The sequence below is a fragment of the Geotrypetes seraphini genome, chromosome 10, assembly GCF_902459505.1.
Source record: "Geotrypetes seraphini chromosome 10, aGeoSer1.1, whole genome shotgun sequence".
Classification (NCBI taxonomy): Eukaryota; Metazoa; Chordata; class Amphibia; order Gymnophiona; family Dermophiidae; genus Geotrypetes; species Geotrypetes seraphini.
The window spans coordinates 27,088,507-27,109,786 of record NC_047093.1 but is presented as its reverse complement, the minus strand read 5'-3'; the positions used below and the strand labels follow the sequence as shown (position 1 = coordinate 27,109,786).

Here is a 21,280-nt window from a genome sequence, read left to right as displayed (position 1 = left end):
AATCAGTCTTATACATATTCATTGTGCATATCCTCAAAACTTGACTGGCTATGGGGCTCCCAGGACAGGTTTGGGGAGCCTAAAATGTACGGCATTAATCCAAGAGTCCTTTTCTTTGAAATCATCTGTAACTCATCACCTCCCTCCACAGTTAGGACCAAAAACCCAGAATTACCTGAACCGGGTAGACTGCATGGACGATGGTCTTGTTGCACACACTGGTCTGAACGGCGTTAGAGCACACAGCAGCGCAGGCAGTCTCTTTCGCAGGCCGCTCCGTGAGCGATCCACACAGGCAGCGGTCCTCACAGTCCTGGGCGTAATGCGAGTGGTCTTTCCGGAAACAGAGGGTGTGGCAAGAGCTTCGCGTGTGTGAAGTGGAGGCGAGGTAAGTGTAGTAAAGCACGGTGTCTTTCTTCCTTTCTGGGTCCGCCACACATGAGACGAAATCGTTGGCTGAGAGGAAACAGAGATGCAGTTGAGGCTGGAGCTGGGTCAGTCCCTCAAACCCTGTCTTCGGGTCATTTTGGGCCCAGTGACAAAACCACTGCACAAGAAGGAATCGTTGCAGGTTGCCAGAGCTTTTCTTGGATGATTCAAAAAGATGTGTGTTGCACGTGAGTGTCGAGACCTTCTTTGGATTAATTGTTCAAGGATGATGAATAGAAGGAGGTGGCGGAAGGACATATAGGAGGTAATGTGCGGAATGCAGCCAGGAAGTCAATTCGCAGTACGTAGGGTTACCAGATGTCCGGGAAAACTCGGCCATGAACTCTTTTTAGAGGGTTGTTCGGGTTGTTCGGGATTTCCAAAACCTGGCAGTTTGTCCGGGTTTTGGAAGTCCCCAACCTCAGGTCTGCATCTGGAGGGTGTCTGCACATGCATGGACATTGACGCAATGACATCATCCACAGATGCGGTCCTGAGCTCTGGGAAGTTCGTGTGAGGGCGGGGCTGGGGGGTATGATGGGGCGGAGCAGGAGACAGAATGAGGCAGGGCTGGGGGCAGAACAGGGTGGGACCAGGTGGTCTCTTTTTTAATAAAGGAAATCTGGCAACCATAGTAGTACGACAATTGGTAGGGACTTTGTGCATCCTACCAGTTGTCATCCTACCAATTGTCATTCTCCCAAAAAATCTATAATGAGTGTTGTGGTGGAAGAAGTGCCAACTGAATAGGGCATTTCTTCCGACACGGTCTACTAAACTCATCTACAACTAGAGCTGAACAGAATAGCTTATTTTGCTATTCAGCCGAATATGAATAATGGAAAATACTATTCAGTCAAATACCGAATACAAATAATGGGAGCATTGAGGTTTAACATAACAAATAATAAAAGAACTAATGTGAAATCAAAGATCATGTATTTATTTCAGTAGGATTTAGCACAGCTGAATACTCCATGCTGCTCCCGATGCTCATCGGAACTCTATGAGCATCGGGAGCAGTGCAGCTCTCTGCGCTAATAACCTCTATCGCGGTTTAATAAAAGGGGGTAGGTTACTTGGAAAGTGAAGGTGTTTCCTGCTGCTTCTGAACAGGGCAAGAGCAATGATTTGGACCCTCAAGCAATAAGGGTCATGGGCCCCTAACCAACTATCAAAAGTGATTAAATTAAATGGGAGGTAGGGGACAATGGGTCCTCTACTGCTGTGGGCCCTCAGACACTGCCCTGGTTCAAGATGTTGCTTTATCAAGCTTACACTGCTAACCCTGTGTAGGAAGAAGTGGCCTCGGTTCAGTTCAGCTCTAGGTGGAGTAAGTGAGTAAATGTAGAGTCCCATGTTCTTAGGGTGATTCATTCTCAGGGATTTCTATCCAGCAAGGAAAACTTCACATTAGTCTTACCACAGGGCTGATCTGTTAAATCAGACTTCAGCAATTCAATGCTGGAATCATGGACACCATTAGACCTCGACGGCTGGAGACATCGTAGGAGTTCATGATCTTTCACAATGGCTCTTCGCTCTCTGATCCAGCCCATGAGCCAGCGTATAGAGCAGTCACACACAAGATTATTGAAGCCCAGTTTACTAAGGATAGAGAGGAGAAAGCAAAAAGTCAGACACACCTGCAGTTCATAGGATCCTCAGATAGAACCTGACAAAAGTGGAAAGAGGCTGGGGTTTATTAAGGGGAACCCAATAGAGGTTGGGTTGAGTACAAAGTGGACAGAAATAAAGAGGGTAACGAAACTAAGGGAGATGATGGAAAAACAAAGAGAGCAAAAGGAAAGGGAAGACAGGAGGTGAGTGAGAGAGACCAGGGTAGGGTAGAAAAAGAGAGATAAACAGGCACAGAAGCAGAGACATGGGGGCAGGAAGATATGGGATCATTTCAAGGCACTTTGCATTTTCCCTTTCAACCTACAGAGACTGGAGGTGATGCAGCTGGTAGAAGGTGCCATCTTCAATAGTGTGGATGGTGTTGTGGCTCAAATCCCTTAGAAACATAGAAATAAATGGTTACTTAAGCATTGCTCCAACCCTGAGGTGCCTCCATCAAAGAAACATAATGGCCCATCTGCAGCATCCACTATCTCCCCTCTCTCTAAGATATTCCACATGCCTTTCCCATGCTTTCTTGAACTCAGATTCAGTCTTTGTCTCCATCCCCTCTACCCTGAGACTATTCCACACATCTACCACCCTTTCTGCAAAAAAAATAAAATAAAATAAAATATTTCCATAGATTTGTCCTGAGCCTATCACCTCTTAACTTCATCCTATGTCCTCTCATTCCAGAGCTTCCTTTCGAATAAAAGAGACTCGCCTCATGCACATAGGTATTTAAATGTCTATATCATATCTCCCCCTCTCCTGCTTTTCCCCCAAAGTGTGCATACTGAGATCTGTAAATCTGTCCTCATACGCCTTATGATGAAGCCTCCCTCTAGATCAGTGGTTCCCAACCCTGTCCTGGAGGAACACCAGGCCAATTGGGTTTTCAGGCTAGCCCTAATGAATATGCATGAAGCAAATTTGCATGCCTATCACTTCCATCATATGCAAATCTCTCTCATGCATATTCATTAGGGCTAGCCTGAAAACCCGATTGGCCTGGTGTTCCTCCAGGACAGGGTTGGGAATCACTGCTCTAGATCACAGGTGTCAAAGTCGGTCCTCGAGGGCCGGAATCCAGTTGGGTTTTCAGGATTTCCCCAATGAATATGCACGAGATCTATGTGCATGCACTGCTTTCAATGCATATTCATTGGGGAAATCCTGAAAACCCGACTGGATTACGGCCCTCGAGGAGGGACTTTGACACCCCTGCTCTAGATCGACTCCATCCTGTTTATGTCTTTTCTAAGGTGCGGCCTCCAGAATTGTACACGATATTCTAAATGAGGTCTAATCAAAGTCTTATACAGTGGCATCAATACCTCCTTTTTCCTACTGGCCATACCTCTCCCTATGCAACCTAGCATCCTTCTAGCTTTCGCCGTTACCTTTTCAACCCGTTTGGCCACCTTAAGATCATCACATCCAATCACACCCAAGTCCCGCTCTTCTGTCGTGCACAAAAGCTCTTCACTCCCTAATCTGTACCGTTCCCTCGGGTTTTTGCAGCCCAAATGCATGACTTTGCATTTCTTAGCATTAAATTTTAGCTGCCAAATTTCAGACCATTCTTCAAGCTTCGCCAGGTCTTTCTTCATGTTATTCACACCATCCGGCGTGTCTACTCTAGTGCAGATTTTGGTATCATCTGCAAAGAGGCAAATCTTACCCGACAACCCTTCAGCAATACCGTTTATAAAAATGTTAAAAAGAACAGACCCAAGAACCGAACCTTGAGGCACACCACTGGTAGCATCCCTTTCCTTAGAGCAATCTCTATTGACCACTGCCCTCTGTTGCCTTCCACCCAACCAGTTCCTGACCCAGCCTGTCATTTTGGGACCCATACCGAGGGCACTCAGTTTATTTATTAGATGCCTGTGTGGAACACTGCCAAAGACGTGAACCACCACATCTAGCGCTCTCTATCCAATTCTCTGGTCACCTAGTCAAAGAAATTGATCAGATGTGAATCCATGTTGCCTTGGGTCCTGTAATCCAGATAAGTGGGCCTTCCACTGGCAGGTAACATAGAAACATAGAAATATAGAAACATAGACGATGACGGCAGAAAAGGGCTACAGCCCATCAAGTCTGCCCACTCTGCTTACCCACCCCCTGTCTATGCCCTAATGACCCAATTTCCTTATCTTGACCCTCGTAGGGATCCCACATGGGTATCCCATTTATTCTTAAAGTCTGGCACGCTGTCTGCCTCGATCACCTGCACTGGAAGCTTGTTCCAATGATCAACCACTCTCTCTGTGAAGAAATACTTTCTGGTGTCGCCATGAAATTTTCCGCCCCTGAGTTTGAGCGGGTGCCCTCTTGTGGTCGAGATTAAACTGATTTATAATCAGATTTCCACCCTACCTCCCCACCCCTACCTCACTACATCTATTGACTTTAGATACAATGGGTTAAAAAGGACTGGTGCAACCTCTCTGCATGGTTGAATCTCATTGGCAACTCTACTTACTGTGGGTCTTGGAAAATGGGAATTCTGTTACTCACAGAGAGTAGAGGTTTGGAAACCCATCAAGATCCTTCCTTCCCAGTTCACTCAGTCGGTTGTAAGACAAGTCACTGCACATTGAGGAAAACAAGGCAAATTGTTACTTGGGTCCAGGAGCATGGTGTCTTTTCTTACTTTTAAGCTTTATATTTTAAAATATTATAGTATGTAATACATTCTCTCCCCCTCCCCCCACACTTTTTTTCACAAAACCACAAAAGCAGTTTTTAGCGCCGGCTGGTCTGCGCTGCTCCCGACACTCATAGAGTTCCTTTGAGCATCGGGAGTTAGCGCAGAGTATTCAGTACACTGGCCTCTGCTAAAAACTGCTTTGGAGGTTTTGTAGAAGGAGGGGGATGATCTTTGCATTGAGAATATGGATTTTTTTTTTTTTTTCTCCCTGCAATGGACTCACTATGCCTATATAAGTTTAAGGCAATTTACAATATTATCTGCCCCATAGGGAAACTATTTAGTAGAGGGGGGTTGTATGGATGTGTCAGTTAGGAGATAAAAGACAAACTGGAGTAGATTCCAGAAAACAATGCCAAAACTTAGGCACTGGGATCAGTGAAATAATTATGGGTGTATTTGCAGCTTTGGTGTTTATAGGGTGCATTTCACCAACTGGTTTGCCCCTGACTCAGCCACATGGGTGAAATGCGGCCACACCAGGCACATCTTTTGTTCCTGAGAGTTCTTGAAATAAAGACTATGGTTTTTTCCATCCCTAGACTGCACCAGTGCTATATCCACGCTCAGACAGTTAACCAGAATGACCGAGGACCAAATTTGACAAAACAAAACAACAACAAAAAAAAGAGCGCTGATCACTATTCTAGAAATGGCACTCCAAGTTGGATGCTGTTGACAGCATAGCGCTTAGTGCCAGGATTTGCACCCAATTTTAGGCAAGAGGATTTACATCAACGGAAACCAGGTGTAAAAGTCCTTGTGTGAAATGTGATTATAATAAAAATGAAAAAAAATTATAAGTTTCTTGTACTTAAAAAGGGAAGAGCGACTTCTGTTTAAAGATGGCTGTCTTTAGGACAGAGGATCTCAGACCGGGCCTCAAGACACACCTAACCAGTCAGAGTTTCAGAATAGCCCCAATAATTATTCAAGAGATAGGATTTGCATACAATGAAGGCAGTGCGTGCAAATTTATCTCATGCGTATTCAGTTTGAATATCTTGAACACCAGACTGACTTGGGGTGTGAACTCCAGTCCTGAAGGCTTCACAACTAAGACCACAGTGTGGCAGGTCGGGTTTTCCTTCTCTCCTGTCTAGAAGCTGAATTGCTGGCTTTATTCTATTCCTGTAACTTTCTTGAAAGTGATTCTTAAGGTCTTGGGTGTTATTCTTGCTCTCGGTATTTCTCAGTCCCTATAGAGAGCCTCTGTCTGGTTGGGTAATGTGGGAACAAAGCAAAGACCCCTTCAATGGCAGAGAAGTCAGAGGAATGTAGCAATAACCCCCCCCCCCTCCTGCCCATAGGATAAAGCTGGCTGAGTTACCATGGAGACAAGGCTCGGAGTTAACAAGGTCTGGGCCACCTGCAGGCAGCAGCTAGTCATGCGTGCATTCCTTACTTGTGCCAGCCGCAACCCTGGCAGCTGTGGGCTACAGATTCCAGATGCAAGAGTCAAGGCCGACGAGATGGGAGACTCGTCGTCATGGACAGCAAACTAAACAGACCGAGCTCTTAAAGGAAATCAGCTAGGGTAGGACCCTGCACAGAGACAACAGCTCTGAGTCCCAGAAGTTCCCATCAATTAGCAAACTATTTCTACAAGACGCTCACAGACTTTCTTCATGGGCTTCGCTGGCTGTGAGCCTCACAGCCCAGTCTCTCCGATTCCTTTCACCTGAGATCTGGGATCTCCTTTGTACCTGATGCCAGATCCTACCACTCCAACTTTATCATTTATATGGCACTGAAAGACGTACATTTTGATGTTTATAGACAGTCATGGCTCGGAAGAGCTTACAATCTAACTTGGACAGACAAGACATGACATAGAGGGTAGGGGATGCAGAAATCAAAGTTAGAGGAGTTAGGAGTCGACAGCACTCTCAAAGAGGTGAGCTTTTAACTGGGCCTCGAACACTGCCAGAGGGATTCGGGCAGCTTGTTCCAAGTATATGGCGCAGCAAGGCAGAAGGGACGGAGTCTGGAGTTGGCAGCCGAACAGAAGGGCACAGAAAGGAGGGACTTACCCTCATGGGAGGGGGGGAATCATAGGGGGAGATAAGTGAAGAGAGATAGTGAGGGGCAGCTAAGTGAGTGCATTTGTAGATCAGTAAGAGGAGTTTAAATTGTATTTGGAAACGGATGGAAAGCCAATGAAGTCACTTTAGGAGAAGAGTAACGTGAGAAAGCGGCTCTCCCGGAATATGTAAACCGTGTCGAGCTCCATCTGCGGAGATGATGCGGTATATAAACCCAAGATTTAGATTAGATTAGATTAGAATATGAGTTGTGGACAGATTGGAGGGGAGCGAGATTGCTAAGCCGAAGGCCTGAGAGTAGTGAGTTGCAGTAGTCTAAGGGCAAGGTGATGAGGGCGTGGATAAGTGTTTTGGTAGTGTGCTCAGAGAGGAAAGGGAGGATTTTGGTAATGTTATAGACTATAGAGGAAGAAGCGGCAGGTTTTAGCGATATGTTGTATGTGAGCGGTGAAGGAGAGAAAAGAGTCACAGATGAACCCGAGATTACGAGTGGATAAAACAGAAAGGATGAGAGTGTTGTCTACAGAGATGGAGAATGAGGGAAGCAGAGAGGTGGGTTTAGGCAGGAAGATGAGCAGCTCTGTTCACTCACAGAATCATAGAAACATAGAGACAAGATGGCAGATAAAGGCCAAATGGCCCACTCAGTCTGCCCATCCGCAGCATCCACTATCTTCTCCTCTCCCTATTGTCTAAGGCTCTGTACACCTGCATTGTGATGTCATAGAACTTTATGGTTATAGAAGCATGATGGTAGATAAAGGCCAAATGGCCCATCCAATCTGCTCATCTGCAGTAACCATTATCTCTTCCTCTCTCTAAGAGATCCCATGTGCCTATCCCAGACTTTCTTGAATTCAGACACAGTCCCTCAGCTTTTCTCTCCATTGAACCAGTATCCCTTGTTCCCCCCTTGGAGGGTCAACCATCTGACATTTGACCCTTCACCCCATCTGACTGATATTTTCTTTATTCAAGCGCTTAGGACAACAGTGGAGCCTCCATGAAGAAACATTACGAAATGTTACCTATGAGAAAAGCACAGGGTAGGAAGAGAAGGGGGAAGGCAGATTAGAAAACGGAGTTCGGCATCCACACTTTGGTCTGTTGTTTCTTAGGGTTTTGTATGTCTGCTGGCTCCCTCTGAGAGGTCACAGGTCCTTGGGAATAGCATGCATTCCTTATTATGCTGGCATGGTCTCCCACAGCATTCCATCACCACCACCTCCCACAGAATAACCCAGCTCCCCACCTGCCTGTGTGAGGAGGTGCAGGGCAGCGTGTATAAACACATACTGAGAAATTCATGCTGCGGTCAAAGAATGAGAAACCCAGTAGGCCACACACGACCGAGACTGCGCTGGCTTACGAGCGAGGGTCATTCCTAAACTAAACTAAACCTTAAGCTTATATACCGCATCTTCTCTATAAGGATAGAACTCCACACGGTTTACAAGAGTTTAAGAAAGGAAAATATAATACGAATTAGTGGTTATATACAGAGCAGCGGAATTTACATTTCCTGTCATGGTATGTGCAAAACTGACCCTCTTGGAGAAATTTCTTCTGATATTAACCTTTCTGTTTTTGCTTCTGGCCAGTGAATATGCAGAAGACACTTTTCTCTTCCTCCTTTCACCCGCTGGACCAGTGATTAGGGGGTGCTAAATCCAATGGAAATGACCCCCACCCCTGGACACAATCATGAGTCTGCTCAATATTGGGGGTGCTCAATCACCCACTGCATGCAGCTGTCCGAACCTTTATGGTTATTACAGGATGGTGATTCTCTGGCATCAATCTCCCTACATATCACTGTCATAAAGGTTGTGAGATGTCATGAAATGTAAGAAACTCAGAAACATGAACAGTTAAAGGCCAAATGGCTCATCTGCAGCATCCACTATCGTCTTCTCTCCCTATAGGCTACGGCTCTTTACACCTGCATTATGAGGTCATAGAACTTTATGATTTTAGGCTAAGACTCTTTACTCTTGCTTTGTGAGGTCATAGAGCTTTTTGGTTATAGAAACATAGAACCATGATGGCAGATAAAGGCCAAATGGTCCATCCACAGCATCCACTGTCTCCTCCTCTCCCTATTGGCTAAGGCTCTTTACACCTGCATTGTGAGGTCATAGAACATTGTTGTTATAGGCTAAGACTCTCAACATTTGCTTTGTGAGGTCATAGAGCTTTTTGGTTATAGAAACATAGAACCATGATGGCAGATAAAGGCCAAATGGTCAATCCAGTCTGCCTATCTGCAGCATCCACTACCGCCTCAGATTTAGAAACTCAGAAACATGACAGCAGATCAAGGCCAAAAGGCAACTTATGGTTTCCTAAGGGTACAGCTAAACGATCCATCACCTTACAGAAACTGAACAATTTCAACAATGAAAGAGAGCGACAGTGGAGGACAGGAAGGAACTAAGAAGGAAAGAAAGAACATTTGGAGAAAAAAAAAAAAAAAAGACTCTTACTTCAAACCTTTTTAAGGAGAATTCTGTCTACTTACAGATGCTTGGTGCTGAAGGGATAGGACCCTATTGCAGGAATATTCAGCAGCCCTGCACAAGAGCAGTTCACTACTGTGGAGGTACAGAAGCAGTGAGCTGGACATGGTAAGTCAAACCCTGGGATGTCTTCCCTCTGCTCCTCACACTCCGTTCCTTCCAGACACTGAGTCTTCTTCATCAGTAGGCTCCTTCTGCCCCCTGAAGGCTCCTCCATTGCTGCTTCCCGTGCGGATGTATTGGGCTTAGCTGCCACTGGTGGACTCATAGGCTGTTCTAAACTGAGATCTCTAGTTGTCCTGGATTTATACCTGCACTTTGAAAGTAGTCCGCACATCGTTTCTGTTAACCCAAGCCATGTGTCTTCTCCTGTTTGTACCTGTCTTGCTGCAGCCCTGGAGATCTCAGGCAATTTGCAAGTACAGACACCACCAATGTGGGACATTCCTAGCAAGCCAAGGATGAGAGTCCAGAGAATGCAAATAGTCCTCTGACGACAAAAATGTCTACAATTAGATGATGGATTTTTTGCCCATGTAAACCAAGGCATTTTTTTTTTAATAGCTGACAACAGACCTCTCTATATGCAAACTTCTTTAGCAAACTTCTAGCCCTGCAAGTGTTGGTGGCATCTCAGGTTCATTTCAGTAGCTGTGTCCTTTCAGGTTCAGTTACTCCGCTTTGTTCTGTCTCTTTTCTCTTCCTCTTCTTTGGGAAACCGCAGCCCTTGAGTGTTTTCAGCAACTGCCTCTCCATTGCAAGACCCCGGTTGCTGCTCCCTCCCCCTGACCCTCCCTCCCTTCCCCCCATCCCATTCATTCTTGCTCCTTGCTCTGCCCACTCTGCCCTGTCTTGCTCTCCTCGTTCAAAGCTGACTGCAGAGGGTGTCGCCACTTCACCTGCAAAATACTGCCCTCGTGATGCTCCTAAAATGTAGAGCGAAGAGGGGTTAACGTCTCCCGGGGTCTTATGTCAGCTAAAGAGAGCTAATGCTGAAGTGGCCGGTGCAGTCTCTTGGCAGAGGTGGGGTTACTCCTCCTTGTCTCTCTAGGCTGCATTTCAACTGCAGCTCTATCCAGCTGCTCTCCACACAAGTACAGCCCAGATGTGTGTACTCTGGGTCTTTCCCCATCACAGAGTCTCTCCATCGGTAGAGGCACTTGACAGTTTTGATATGTGACCAGGGCTGTTGGTCTCTCATTTGCAAGCACAGAGCCATCAGGAGGGATTGGAAATCATTCCAGGGAGATCCTGGAAGAGGAAACAGGTGGGCACTTTCTGTATTTGAATTTTGGGTTTAATTCACACCACTGTTTCCATTTTCAAGGAGAATTACATTCAGGTACAGTAGGTATTTTCCTGTGCATGGAGGATTTACACAGTTTAAGGGGACTGTTGACTAAAGGGTGTTATAGGGAAGGGGAAAGCTCACCGTTATGCAGAGGTGGGTCCTGCCGGCAGGAGGGAGTGCGCATCCCTCCTGCCAGATTTCAATGACGTTAATGCCTACAAGGTATAAAGGAGTTGTGGGGGAGTCCTTTAGCTGGAGGGAGTGTCTGACCTAACCCCTCCCCCCCCCCCCCACTCAGCCCAGCAGGGCCTTCTTTTGGGGACTTTGGTGGGATGGTGGGAGAGTCGGAAGGGGGGCCTTCATGTCGAGGGGCTATGGGGGGGCCAGATGCAATAAAACATGCCACAGCAATGAGTGGGCATCCCTCCTGCCAAGGATCCTCATGGGGGGTGCGATCTTTAGAGGGGGACAGTCAGGAGTGTGAGGGGGTCTGGGGAGTCTGGGAGGAGCTGACACTTTTTTTTTATGGGGACAAGTATTGTGAATGTGTAACACACGCACATCTGGGCAATTTTTTTTAAAAAAGAAAAATACCCCAAACAGCTGAGTGGCGGGCGGCTGCTTTGGGGCTTCCCCTGTCACTCAGCTGTTCAGGCTTCCCCTGCCAGCTCTGTGCCTGTGAGAGAGTCGCTTTCAAAACGAGCGATCGGATAGGATTGTGGCTGCCCTCCGCAAAACTCATTTGCATGGGAAGCCATTCGGCATATCAATCACCATTTTGAAATCGGACAAAAATTCGGCCCACAGCGACCTGCACAGTTTTAACGACCATTTATAGTGCATCCAAGTTTCAAGTTTCAAGTTTATTTAATCTTTGATGAATCGCCTATTACATTTTCTAGGCGATGTACATATTATAATTAAGATAGAAAAGACTTTACAAAATAAATTCAAATAACAAAATTAAACAATACGGACATGAGTTTAAGGGGTGGGGTTAAAAGTTACAATATTTGGGTATGGTTAGAAAAAAGGAAAAGACAAATGGGAGGGAATCATAGTACCAATGCACAATCTAGTATAGTTTTTGATTAAATAAAAAAAAAGAACTAATGTTAAGATTCATAGGCATCTTTAAATAAGTGGGTTTTTAACAGTTTTTTAAATTTTACAATATCTTTTTCAGTTCGAATAAACTGAGGTAGGGTATTCCACCATTGTGGGCCCATAACGGTGAACATATCTGATCTTCTGGTCCCAATAATCTTCAAAGACGGCACCGAGAGCAGGTTTTGATCAGATGATCTTAGAGAACGTTTAGGTTTGTAAGGAATCAGTGATCTGGAAATAAACTGTGGCTCATCCAGCCCCCAAAAGCCAGTTCCGAGCTGGTGTTAGGTTTTCAGCAGTAAGGGCGGGGTTCATTTTGTGCAGTCTCTCAGCATGGGGAGGGAATAACTAACAATCAGCATTGGTGCTCTCTGAACATTCTGTGCACCCCTAACGCCAGTGCTATTGCAGCGCTAATTGTCTCATAAGAACATAAGAATTGCCGCTGCTGGGTCAGACCAGTGGTCCCTCGTGCCCAGCAGTCCGCTCATGGGGTTGGCCCCAGGTCAAAGATCTGTGCCCTAACCGAGACTGGCCCTACCTGCGTTCGTTCCGGTTCAGAAGGAACTTGTCTAACTTTGGCTTGAATCCCTGGAGGGTGTTTCCCCCTATAACAGCCTCCAGAAGAGCATTCCAGTTTTCTACCACTCTCTGGGTGAAGAAGAACTCTCTTACATTTGTAGGGAATCTATCCCCTGTCAACTTTAGAGAGTGCCCTCTCGTTCTCTCTACCTTGGAGAGGGTGAACAACCTGTCTTTATCTACTAAGTCTATTCCCTTCAATATCTTGAATGTTTCGATCATGTCCTCCCCTCTCAGTCTCCTCTTTTCAAGGGAGAAGAGGCCCAGTTACGGCAACTCCTCCAGTCCCTTAACCATTTTAGTCACTCTTCTCTGGACCCTCTTGAGTAGTACCGTGTCCTTCTTCATGTACGGCGACTAGTGCTTGACACAGTATTCCAGGGGCATACCATGACCCGGTACAGCGGCATGACAACCTTCTCCGATCTGTTCGTGATCCCCTTCTTGATCATTCCTAGCATTCTGGTTGCCCTTTTCGCCGCCGCTGCACATTGCGCATACAGCTTCATTGACTTGTCGACCAGTACTCCCAAGTCTCTTTCCTGGGGGGGGTCTCTCCAAGTACCTGTATTCATGTATAAGATTTTTCTAGGATTGACCTGATGGTTGAAATCTTAAATTGATATTATCCATTAACAGGGATAGATAGATAAGACTCTCCAAAATACCAGAAACTAGCCTTATAAGGCTGAAACCCCTCCCTCCCTTAATGTGCTTCCCTTGAATGTTCCTTTGCTTTCAAAAACTGTAGCTCTCTCCCTTTTTCCTTGTGTTTCCTGTAAGTTAGTATTAACATAAGTATTGTCTATATGTCTTCTTTTTATGTATCTTTTTTTTTTTTTTTAATTGTAAATTGCTTAGAAATTATATAAGCGTTTTATCAAATTTTTAATAAAACTTGGAAATTTCTGATCTTTAATTCATCACTATTGGGTGTTTAGGGGTACTCTGTACTCCTGGATCCTACTGGATACTGTCTCCGTCCTATCCTGTTGACTAATGGTGTTCCTTTTTTTTTCTTCCCAAAATTATTTTTTGGATTCCAATCGCTTTGTTGTGCCCACTAAAGGCAATGCTGGTATATTCAATACTAAATAAACCATAAACCTATCTTGACATAGGATCATATTGTCTGCATCTATTCCTGACCCTGCAAAAAAAATGCATGAGATAAACACAAATAAATCCTGTATGGAAAGAGAATGGAACCAAACTTAGCAGTGCTTAGAGATGGCAATTTCAGAAACTGAGAAACAAAGCTAGTGCCGGGCAGACTTCTATGGGCTGTGCCCTGAAAATGGCAAGGACAAATCAAGATCAAGAGCATATGTAGAATTAGATGGCCCATACAGGTCTTTAACGACCATCATCTACTATGTTACTATATAAGCTAGGGTTACCATATGGCTCCAGAAAAAGAAGGGCGGATTGAGACATCCAGGTTTTACTTCCACTGAAAGCAATGGAAGTAAGGAGGACAGATAGAGACATGTGGGTTTTACTTCCATTGAAAACAACGGAAGTAAAACCTGGATGTTTCAATCCGTCTTCCTTTTTCATTTTTAAGTGGCAAACTTTGTCCCCTCGGGGATTAAATGTAGAAAAAGACTGGTTCCAGTTATGATTTAGTTTATAACATTTTATTGAAGGAAATACTGTAATTAAATATAATATAATACAAATAGATTTCATTTCAAAAAGATTCACATTTATATTTTCATACATACAGTATTTCTATCATTCCTCCAAAATATATTTCCATATGACCCATATCGACACCCCTACTACTCCCACCTCCCTTCCCCCCACTTTCCAGTTATGATTTATTATTAGTGTTGAGGGCAGTTTTTTTATTTCATTTTATTTCATTTTGTTCTTCATTCATTTTTCTGTTTCCATTTTTGGTTTTCATTTGACTTTCTCTTGGATGATGTCATTTCCGCTAGAGAGAGATAAAAAGGGTGGGGGCAACAGCAGATGCTCACACGCAGCTCATTCTTCCTTGTTCTTTGAGTTCGAAATCGCCAAGACTAGGGGCTCCTTTTACTAAGGTGCGTTAGGGCAGTGTTCTTCAACCACCGGTCCATGGACCAGTGCAGGTCCACAGAAATTTCCTGCCGGTCCACAGGGCCAGCACATGCATCAGACCCAAAACCGGGAGGAGTGTGTGGTGCAGTGGTTGGATCTACAGCCTCAGCACCCTGGGGTTGTGGGTTCAAACCCCGCACTGCTCCTTGTGACCCTGGGCCAGTCACTTAATCCTCCATAGCCCCAGGTATGTTAGATAGATTGTGAGCCCACCGGGACAGATAGAGAAAATGCTTGAGTACCTGATTGTAAAAACCGCTTAGATAACCTCGATAGGCGGTATATAAAATCCTAATAAACTTGAAACTTAATAATAAACTTCTTCCACCACCAGTCCACGGTGCAATCGATGTGGCGTTATCTTCGAGCCAGCTCCCTCTTGCTAACTGATTCAGTGCACAAAGCCACGGGCAGCGACTCCTACGCGCGTCCTGCGCCTGAACCGGAAGCCTTCTCTCTGACGTTGCAACGTCAGAGGGAAGGCTTCCAGGTGAGGCACGGGACGTGCAAGGTGCAATTATTACTATTATGGGGGCGGGGTCTGGGGTGGACATTGGGTAGAGATGGGCGGAGTCTGGCCCACGACTTAGCCCAGTGTTCTTCAACCGCCGGTCCACGGACCGATGCCGGTCCACAGAATAATTATTTTATTTCTGCCGGTCCATAGGTGCAAAAAGGTTGAAAAACACTGCGTTAGGGCCTTAACACGCAGAATACCACGCGCTAAATTACCGCACATGCTAGACTTTAACGCCAGCATTGAACTGGTGTTATTCTAGAAGCATACCACGCGGTAATTTGGGGCGTGCGCTAAAAACGCTAGCGCACCTTAGTAAAAGGAGCCCCAGGTATGTGAGTTATTGATTTATAAACCAATTTATGTTAAGGTAGTTTAAAACAGTATGAATTAGGAACTTTTTAGTGAGGGTAGTATAAGGAGAACATGATTATTTAGCATATTTTTTGTATTTGTATTTAACCGACAGTGACCCCCCCCCTCCTGAGGAAGAGTGCAAAACTCGAGTCGGGGGGCCATTTTACTCAAATGGCTTTTTGCTGCATTCACTTATGAGCACTAGCACTTACATACGTTCCAGTCTATGGCCGCCGAAAGTGTATCCAACAAGGCTCCCCAACAACATAAGTTCGTTCCAGCTTCTCTTATCTGGTTTTAGTCCACTTGGAATATCTATGTGACAAAAGAAGGAAGGCAATGGGACAGTAAAGGCCGTGATGGTCCCAACGGCAGCCATAGTTTAGTGACATCACTAAACAGTCTGGTTGAAGGGTCTGAGCACTTTACTTATAATTAACAATTAAGTTTTATTAGAGCTGTGATAACAGTGGGATATCTCCTTTTTCTGGAACCATATGGTAACTCTATTTATAATGGGGGGGGGGGGTTAGCCTCACTGCTCTCTGCATGACAGACACCCTGATTGTTCAGCAAATTAAAATAAGGTTCAACCTATAAACTTTTTGCTGCGGTAGTGGGAAGGAAGGAATCACTGAAGGGGGAATACGACATCTCCATTAGCTATAGAACAGGGATAGGGAATTCCGGTCCTTGAGAGCCGTATTCCAGTCGGGTTTTCAGGATTTCCTCAATGAATATGCATTGAAAGCAGTGCATGCACATAGATCTCATGCATATTCATTGGGGAAATCCTGAAAACCCGACTGGAATACGGCGCTCGAGGACCAGAGTTCCCTACCCCTGCTATAGAAGGAAATTCTGTTTTGTAGTGTTGGTGGACCTTATATAACAGGGCACATACATCTCAGAGGTCCCACTTCATGTCTCCCTCCTAGGCCGGCAGGGATGACCTTAGGGTGGGTCCTGGGATGAATTAGCCACAGTGGGATCTGAAAACTTTAACAAGTGCGATTCTGCCCCCAAGTGTAGGGTTATCATACGGCTCCAGAAAAAGGAGGCCGGATTGAGACATCGGGGTTTTACTTCCACTGCTTTCAATGGAAGTAAAACCCGGATGTCTTAATCCGTCCCCCCTTTTTCTGGAGCCATAAGGTAGCCCTATATAAAATACACAATTGCTGCTATTTCAGTTCTGCTAGGGATTGCTTTTTCCTCTCTCGGGCACCTGTGTATTACAAGCGGAGAAAGCATGCAGAGCAATGGGCCACGGAATTCTTTCCAACGTATATGAACATGATATAATAAAAACTCTTTAATAGTAGCCTAATGACTTGCCAAGATTTTATATTAACTTATATTGCCTGGGCCTTATCAGGAGATGCATTTTTTTAATGATGTCACCACTGGTACATTCTGTTTAATTGCATTGAAAGAGCAGGGGTTTACTTCCTTTTCCCCTTGATTCTCTGCAGATCTGCTACACATGTTTTAAATTCTTTTATTTATTATAATTATGATACAATATGATACACAAGCAAATATTTGTTTAAACTTTCAAGAAACACAGAGTGAATGTATCAATTCCAGGAAACAAGGAACACATTTTCCCTTAATTAGATTACCAGTTTGAGGGGGGAACATCAATCACATTATGAGTTTTTAATAAAGGAAAAGAAAAATATTATAAAGCAATGCATAAGCTTCGACTATCCTGCCTAATTCATAAATGTGGCATAGCCCATTCAATTCCTACGTGTTGTATTTGCCACACCGGGACTCACTACCGCAGCTTTGTAAAAGGGGCCCGGATTGCGGTACATATCAATTGGAGGCTACACCAAATTTTTTCAGGTCCAGAAAAGACTTCAATTGTTCAGGTTCAAAAAATACATTCTTAACTCCCACATACCATATGCCAAAAAGGCTTTTCTGCGCTATTGAGTCACCTTAGTGACATCAGGAAAAATCTAGATTTTTTGACCAAAAAAAGAATCTGTGACACCTTTATTAATTTATTTACAGTTAAACAGAATCGAGAGGATAAAAGAGCAGAGGATGGCAGTGGAGATGGAAACAGGAGACCTCTATCACAGTGGTCTCAAACTCGCGGCCCGCCAGGTACTATTTTGAGGCCCTCGGTATGTTTATCATAATCACAAAAGTAAAATAAAACAGTTTCTTGATCATCTGTCTCTTTAGCTATAAATTATAATATTATTATTAAGACTTAGCCAAAAGGAAAAATTTATAAACTATAAAGAGTTTTACCGCATGCAAAATTGTTATTTCTTTCATAAGACATTCACTATTTTTTTCTGAGGCCCTCCAAGTACCTACAAATCCAAAATGTGGCCCTGCAAAGGGTTTGACTTTGAGACCACTGCCCTATAGGAAGAGGAGATGCAAATGTTAAGAGCCTTAGCCAATAGGGAGAGGAGGAGATAGTGGATGGGCCATTTGGCCTTTTATCTGCCATAAAGTTCTATGATATCACAATGCAGGTGTAAAGAGCCTTAGCCTATAGCAGTGGTCTTAAACTCGTAGCCCGCCAGGTCCTATTTTGAGGCCTTCGGTATGTTTTTCATAACCACAAAAGTAAAATAAAACAGTTTCTTGATCATATGTCTCTTTAGCTTTAAATGACAATATTATTATTAAGACCTAGCCAAAAGGAAAGATTTATAAGCTATAAAGAGTTTTACCTATTGCAAAAATTGTCATTTCTTTAATAAGACATTAACTATTTTTTTTCTGCGGTCCTCCAAGTACCAACAAATCCAAAATGTGGCCCTGCAAAGGGTTTGAGTTTGAGGCCACTGCTCTATCATGTGTCCCAGATAAAGACATGGGTTATGAATCGCTTGGCCAACAGTGCCCCCAAGTGGGTAATAGTGGAATGAACCTCAGGCCTAAGCCAGGGTATGATGAGTACGATCTTATTCTCTCAAATTTACTACTAATACTCACATTAGTAGTTGCATTGATCTGAAGAGATCTTTTTCCTGGAGTTCATGAGCTGTACAGGCAATATATCAAGGTGCACTTGGAAATTCTTTCTTAAATCAGGCCACGGATGTCCAGTACAACTGGAACTCGAGTTTGGTATCTTACGGTCACATTTTCTTGGCCTCTGCCTTTACTCTGGTACATCGAGTGACATAGCCAGACCTTCACGTTTTTTTTATTTTGGGGGGGAAGGGAGGGTCCTCCCCTGTGCATATGAAAGGAAGCTCTGGAATGAGAGGACATAGGTTGAAGTTAAGAGGTGATAGTCTCAGGAGTAATCTAAGAAAATACTTTTTTACAGAAAGGTAGAAACATAGAAGATGATGGCAGATAAGGGCCATAGCCCATCAGGTCTGCCCACTCTACAGACCCACCCCCAAGTCTACTATCCTAGGGATCCCACTCCTGGTGACAGGTTCCCTTGGCTTAACCCTCTAAGGCAGGGGTGTCCAATGTCGGTCCTCGAGGGCCGCAATCCAGTCGGGTTTTCAGGATTTCCCCAATGAATATGCATGAGATCTATTTGCATGCACTGCTTTCATTGTATGCTAATAGATCTCATACATATTCATTGGGGAAATCCTGAAAACCCGACTAGATTGCGGCCCTCGAGGACCGACATTGGACACCCCTGCTCTAAGGGATCCCACATGGGCATCCCATTTGCTCTTAAATTCTTGCACGCTGTTTGCCTCGATTACCTGCACCGGGAGCTCGTTCCAAGGATCAACCACTCTCTCGGTGAAGAAATATTTCCTGGTGTCGCCATGAAATTTCCCGCCCTTGAGATTGAGCGGATGCCCTCTTGTAGGTAGGTAGATGTGTGGAACAGTCTCCCGGTAGAGGTGGTGGAGACAGAGACTGTGTATGAATTCAAGACAGCATGGGACAGGCACATGGGATCTCTTAGAGAGGAGAAAGTGAATACTGTGGATGGGCTAGGAATACCAGATTTTACTTTAGTAAAATCCGAACCCCTAGATCGGTCCCCCCCCCCCCAGTTCCACTCATCCCCGCCCTATTATACCCCAGTCCCGCCCCCAATCATTCCCTAGCCTCACCCCTCCCACCCACCCCCCGCCAGCTCTTGTCGGGCAGGAGGGCATCTGGGTATGCGGGAATGCCCTCCTGCCCGACACGATTTAGAGGAAGCTTTTCAAAACCCGGACAAAGTGCCAGGTTTTGAAAAGCCATCCGAACCCCCGCACATGTCTTCGAAAAGGAGGGCATGTCCAGAGAAATCCAGACATCTGGTAAGTCTAGGATGGGCAGACTGGATGGACCATTTGGCCTTTATCTGCGATCATGTGTCTATGTTACTTTTGCTGGCAGGGATACTGAAGTCCTGTCAGCCAAAGAAATTCCCTGGCAAGCTGCTCCCCTTCTTCTTATGCTGCTGCAGTAATCTGGAAGTTGGCAGGGTGCCTCCAGTTGCTAACTATGGTACTCCCTGAGCATGCTCAGTTCTTGCATACTAAGCATCCAGGAAGAGTCCTGGTGTCGGTGTGCTGGAAGCACCTTGCTGACTTCCTGGTTGCTTCAGCAGCGTGAGGAGGAGGGGTGTGGGTCGGCAAGGAATTTCATTGGCTGGTGGGGTTTTGGCATTCCTGCCAGCCATTTAATGGGTGCAGTGAATGTTTGGAGGGGGCCTGGGCCCAGGGTGGGAGGAGGTTGGGATTTTTCCGGGTACAGTTTGCATATTATATTCAGGGAGGGTGAGAGTCAGACCAATCTCCAGCTCCGTCCCCAAACGCTCCAGTTGCTGATGTTGTATCGGGCGCGGTGGCGTAACATGAGTCCAGTACTCGGGGGCCAAAGTTCACATTTGTAAATCCCAGACACACTCTAAACTAAAGCTTAACTTTGTCTACCGAGTCATCACTCTGAGAAGGCTCGACTCTGTTTACAGCAATTAAATAAACAGGGAATGATTTACAAATGATAAATAGAAGATAATAGCAAAATTTCAAAAGAATTCATTTTCAAAATGTTTGGCAAATAGAGTAGTTTTTAAAAATTTACGGAAAAATTGAAACGAACTGGAACTCCTTAAAAAAAAAAAAGGGGAGATCATTCCAGAGTTGAGAGAGTTTAAAGACCAAAGATTGACTGAAGATCTTGACTCCTTTAATCCCTTTTCTGGAAGAAATTGTTGGATACCTCTCGTAAAGGAGAATCGGTAAACGTTCCAAAATAAAGGAATAAGAGGATTACAGATATCATGTAGAATTTTAAAAGAAATACAAACGCATTTAAATGGAATTCTAAAATAAACGTTCTGTGTAATGTGTTGTTTTATCTTTCAGCTCCTTCTCCTGCACTTCCCAACAACTCTTATCAGCACATCTCAGATCAGGCCATGCCACCCAGTGACGCACTGAACTTCTGGCAGAAAGGACTGGATAAGATCAATCTCTTATCTTATTATCTGTTAGATAAACAGCCCCTGCGCTAGGATAAGAAGTTGGCCAGGAATGTGCATAGTTTGAGCCTCCTGGGAGGATGGCAACAAGACACAAGAGAAACATCCCGCAATAAAGAACTGAAAAGATCCAAATCACGTTTTAGTACAAATACAGACAGTAAGGGGGGGGGGGGGTGCAGTGCGCCATGGGCACGGTCTTCCTAACGGTGTAGCAGCACCCCTCATCCTCTCTGCCCTCCCCAGCTCGTTCGCCCGTCTGTCTGCTTGCTCCCCGCTCCTCTCCTTGCTGTGCGCATGCCCGGTTCATAGACAAAATCGCGTGAGACAATGGCGTGCTGACAACTGAGCGCAAGGTTGACGGCGCGCCGAAGAAAAGCACTATTTTAAAGGGCTCTGACAGGGGTGTGGGGGGGAACCCCCCTCCCCACTTTACTTAACAGACATTGCGCTGGCGTTGTGGGGGTTTGTAACCCCCCACATTATACTTAAAACTGAACTTTTTCCCTAAAAAACAGGCAAAAAGTTTGGTTTCAAGTATAATGAGGGGGGTTACAACCCCCCAA

The 21,280-nt window shown here is 45.0% G+C and overlaps 1 protein-coding gene and 1 long non-coding RNA gene across 4 annotated transcripts in view; one reads left to right on the top strand and one right to left on the bottom strand.

The window, feature by feature from the left end:
• LOC117368163 (polycystin-1-like) overlaps positions 1-10,017 on the bottom strand; it is a 134,035-nt gene extending 124,018 nt beyond the window's left edge. For all 3 annotated transcript variants that reach the window (XM_033961537.1, XM_033961538.1, XM_033961539.1), the window contains exons 1-5: positions 9,341-10,017; positions 4,582-4,653; positions 2,375-2,446; positions 1,853-2,037; positions 176-456 (exon numbers count right to left, since the gene is read on the bottom strand). In XM_033961537.1, the coding sequence (XP_033817428.1) occupies positions 176-456; positions 1,853-2,037; positions 2,375-2,446; positions 4,582-4,653; positions 9,341-9,888 (1,158 nt within the window). In that variant the 5' untranslated portion in view covers positions 9,889-10,017. The remainder of the gene's footprint in view (positions 1-175; positions 457-1,852; positions 2,038-2,374; positions 2,447-4,581; positions 4,654-9,340) is intronic.
• A 427-nt stretch (positions 10,018-10,444) lies between these two features.
• On the top strand, positions 10,445-21,051 carry LOC117368164. Its single transcript, XR_004540913.1, has 3 exons — positions 10,445-10,605; positions 17,309-17,404; positions 20,599-21,051. It is a non-coding gene; the product is annotated as an uncharacterized LOC117368164 (long non-coding RNA).
• Positions 21,052-21,280: the final 229 nt, after the last annotated feature.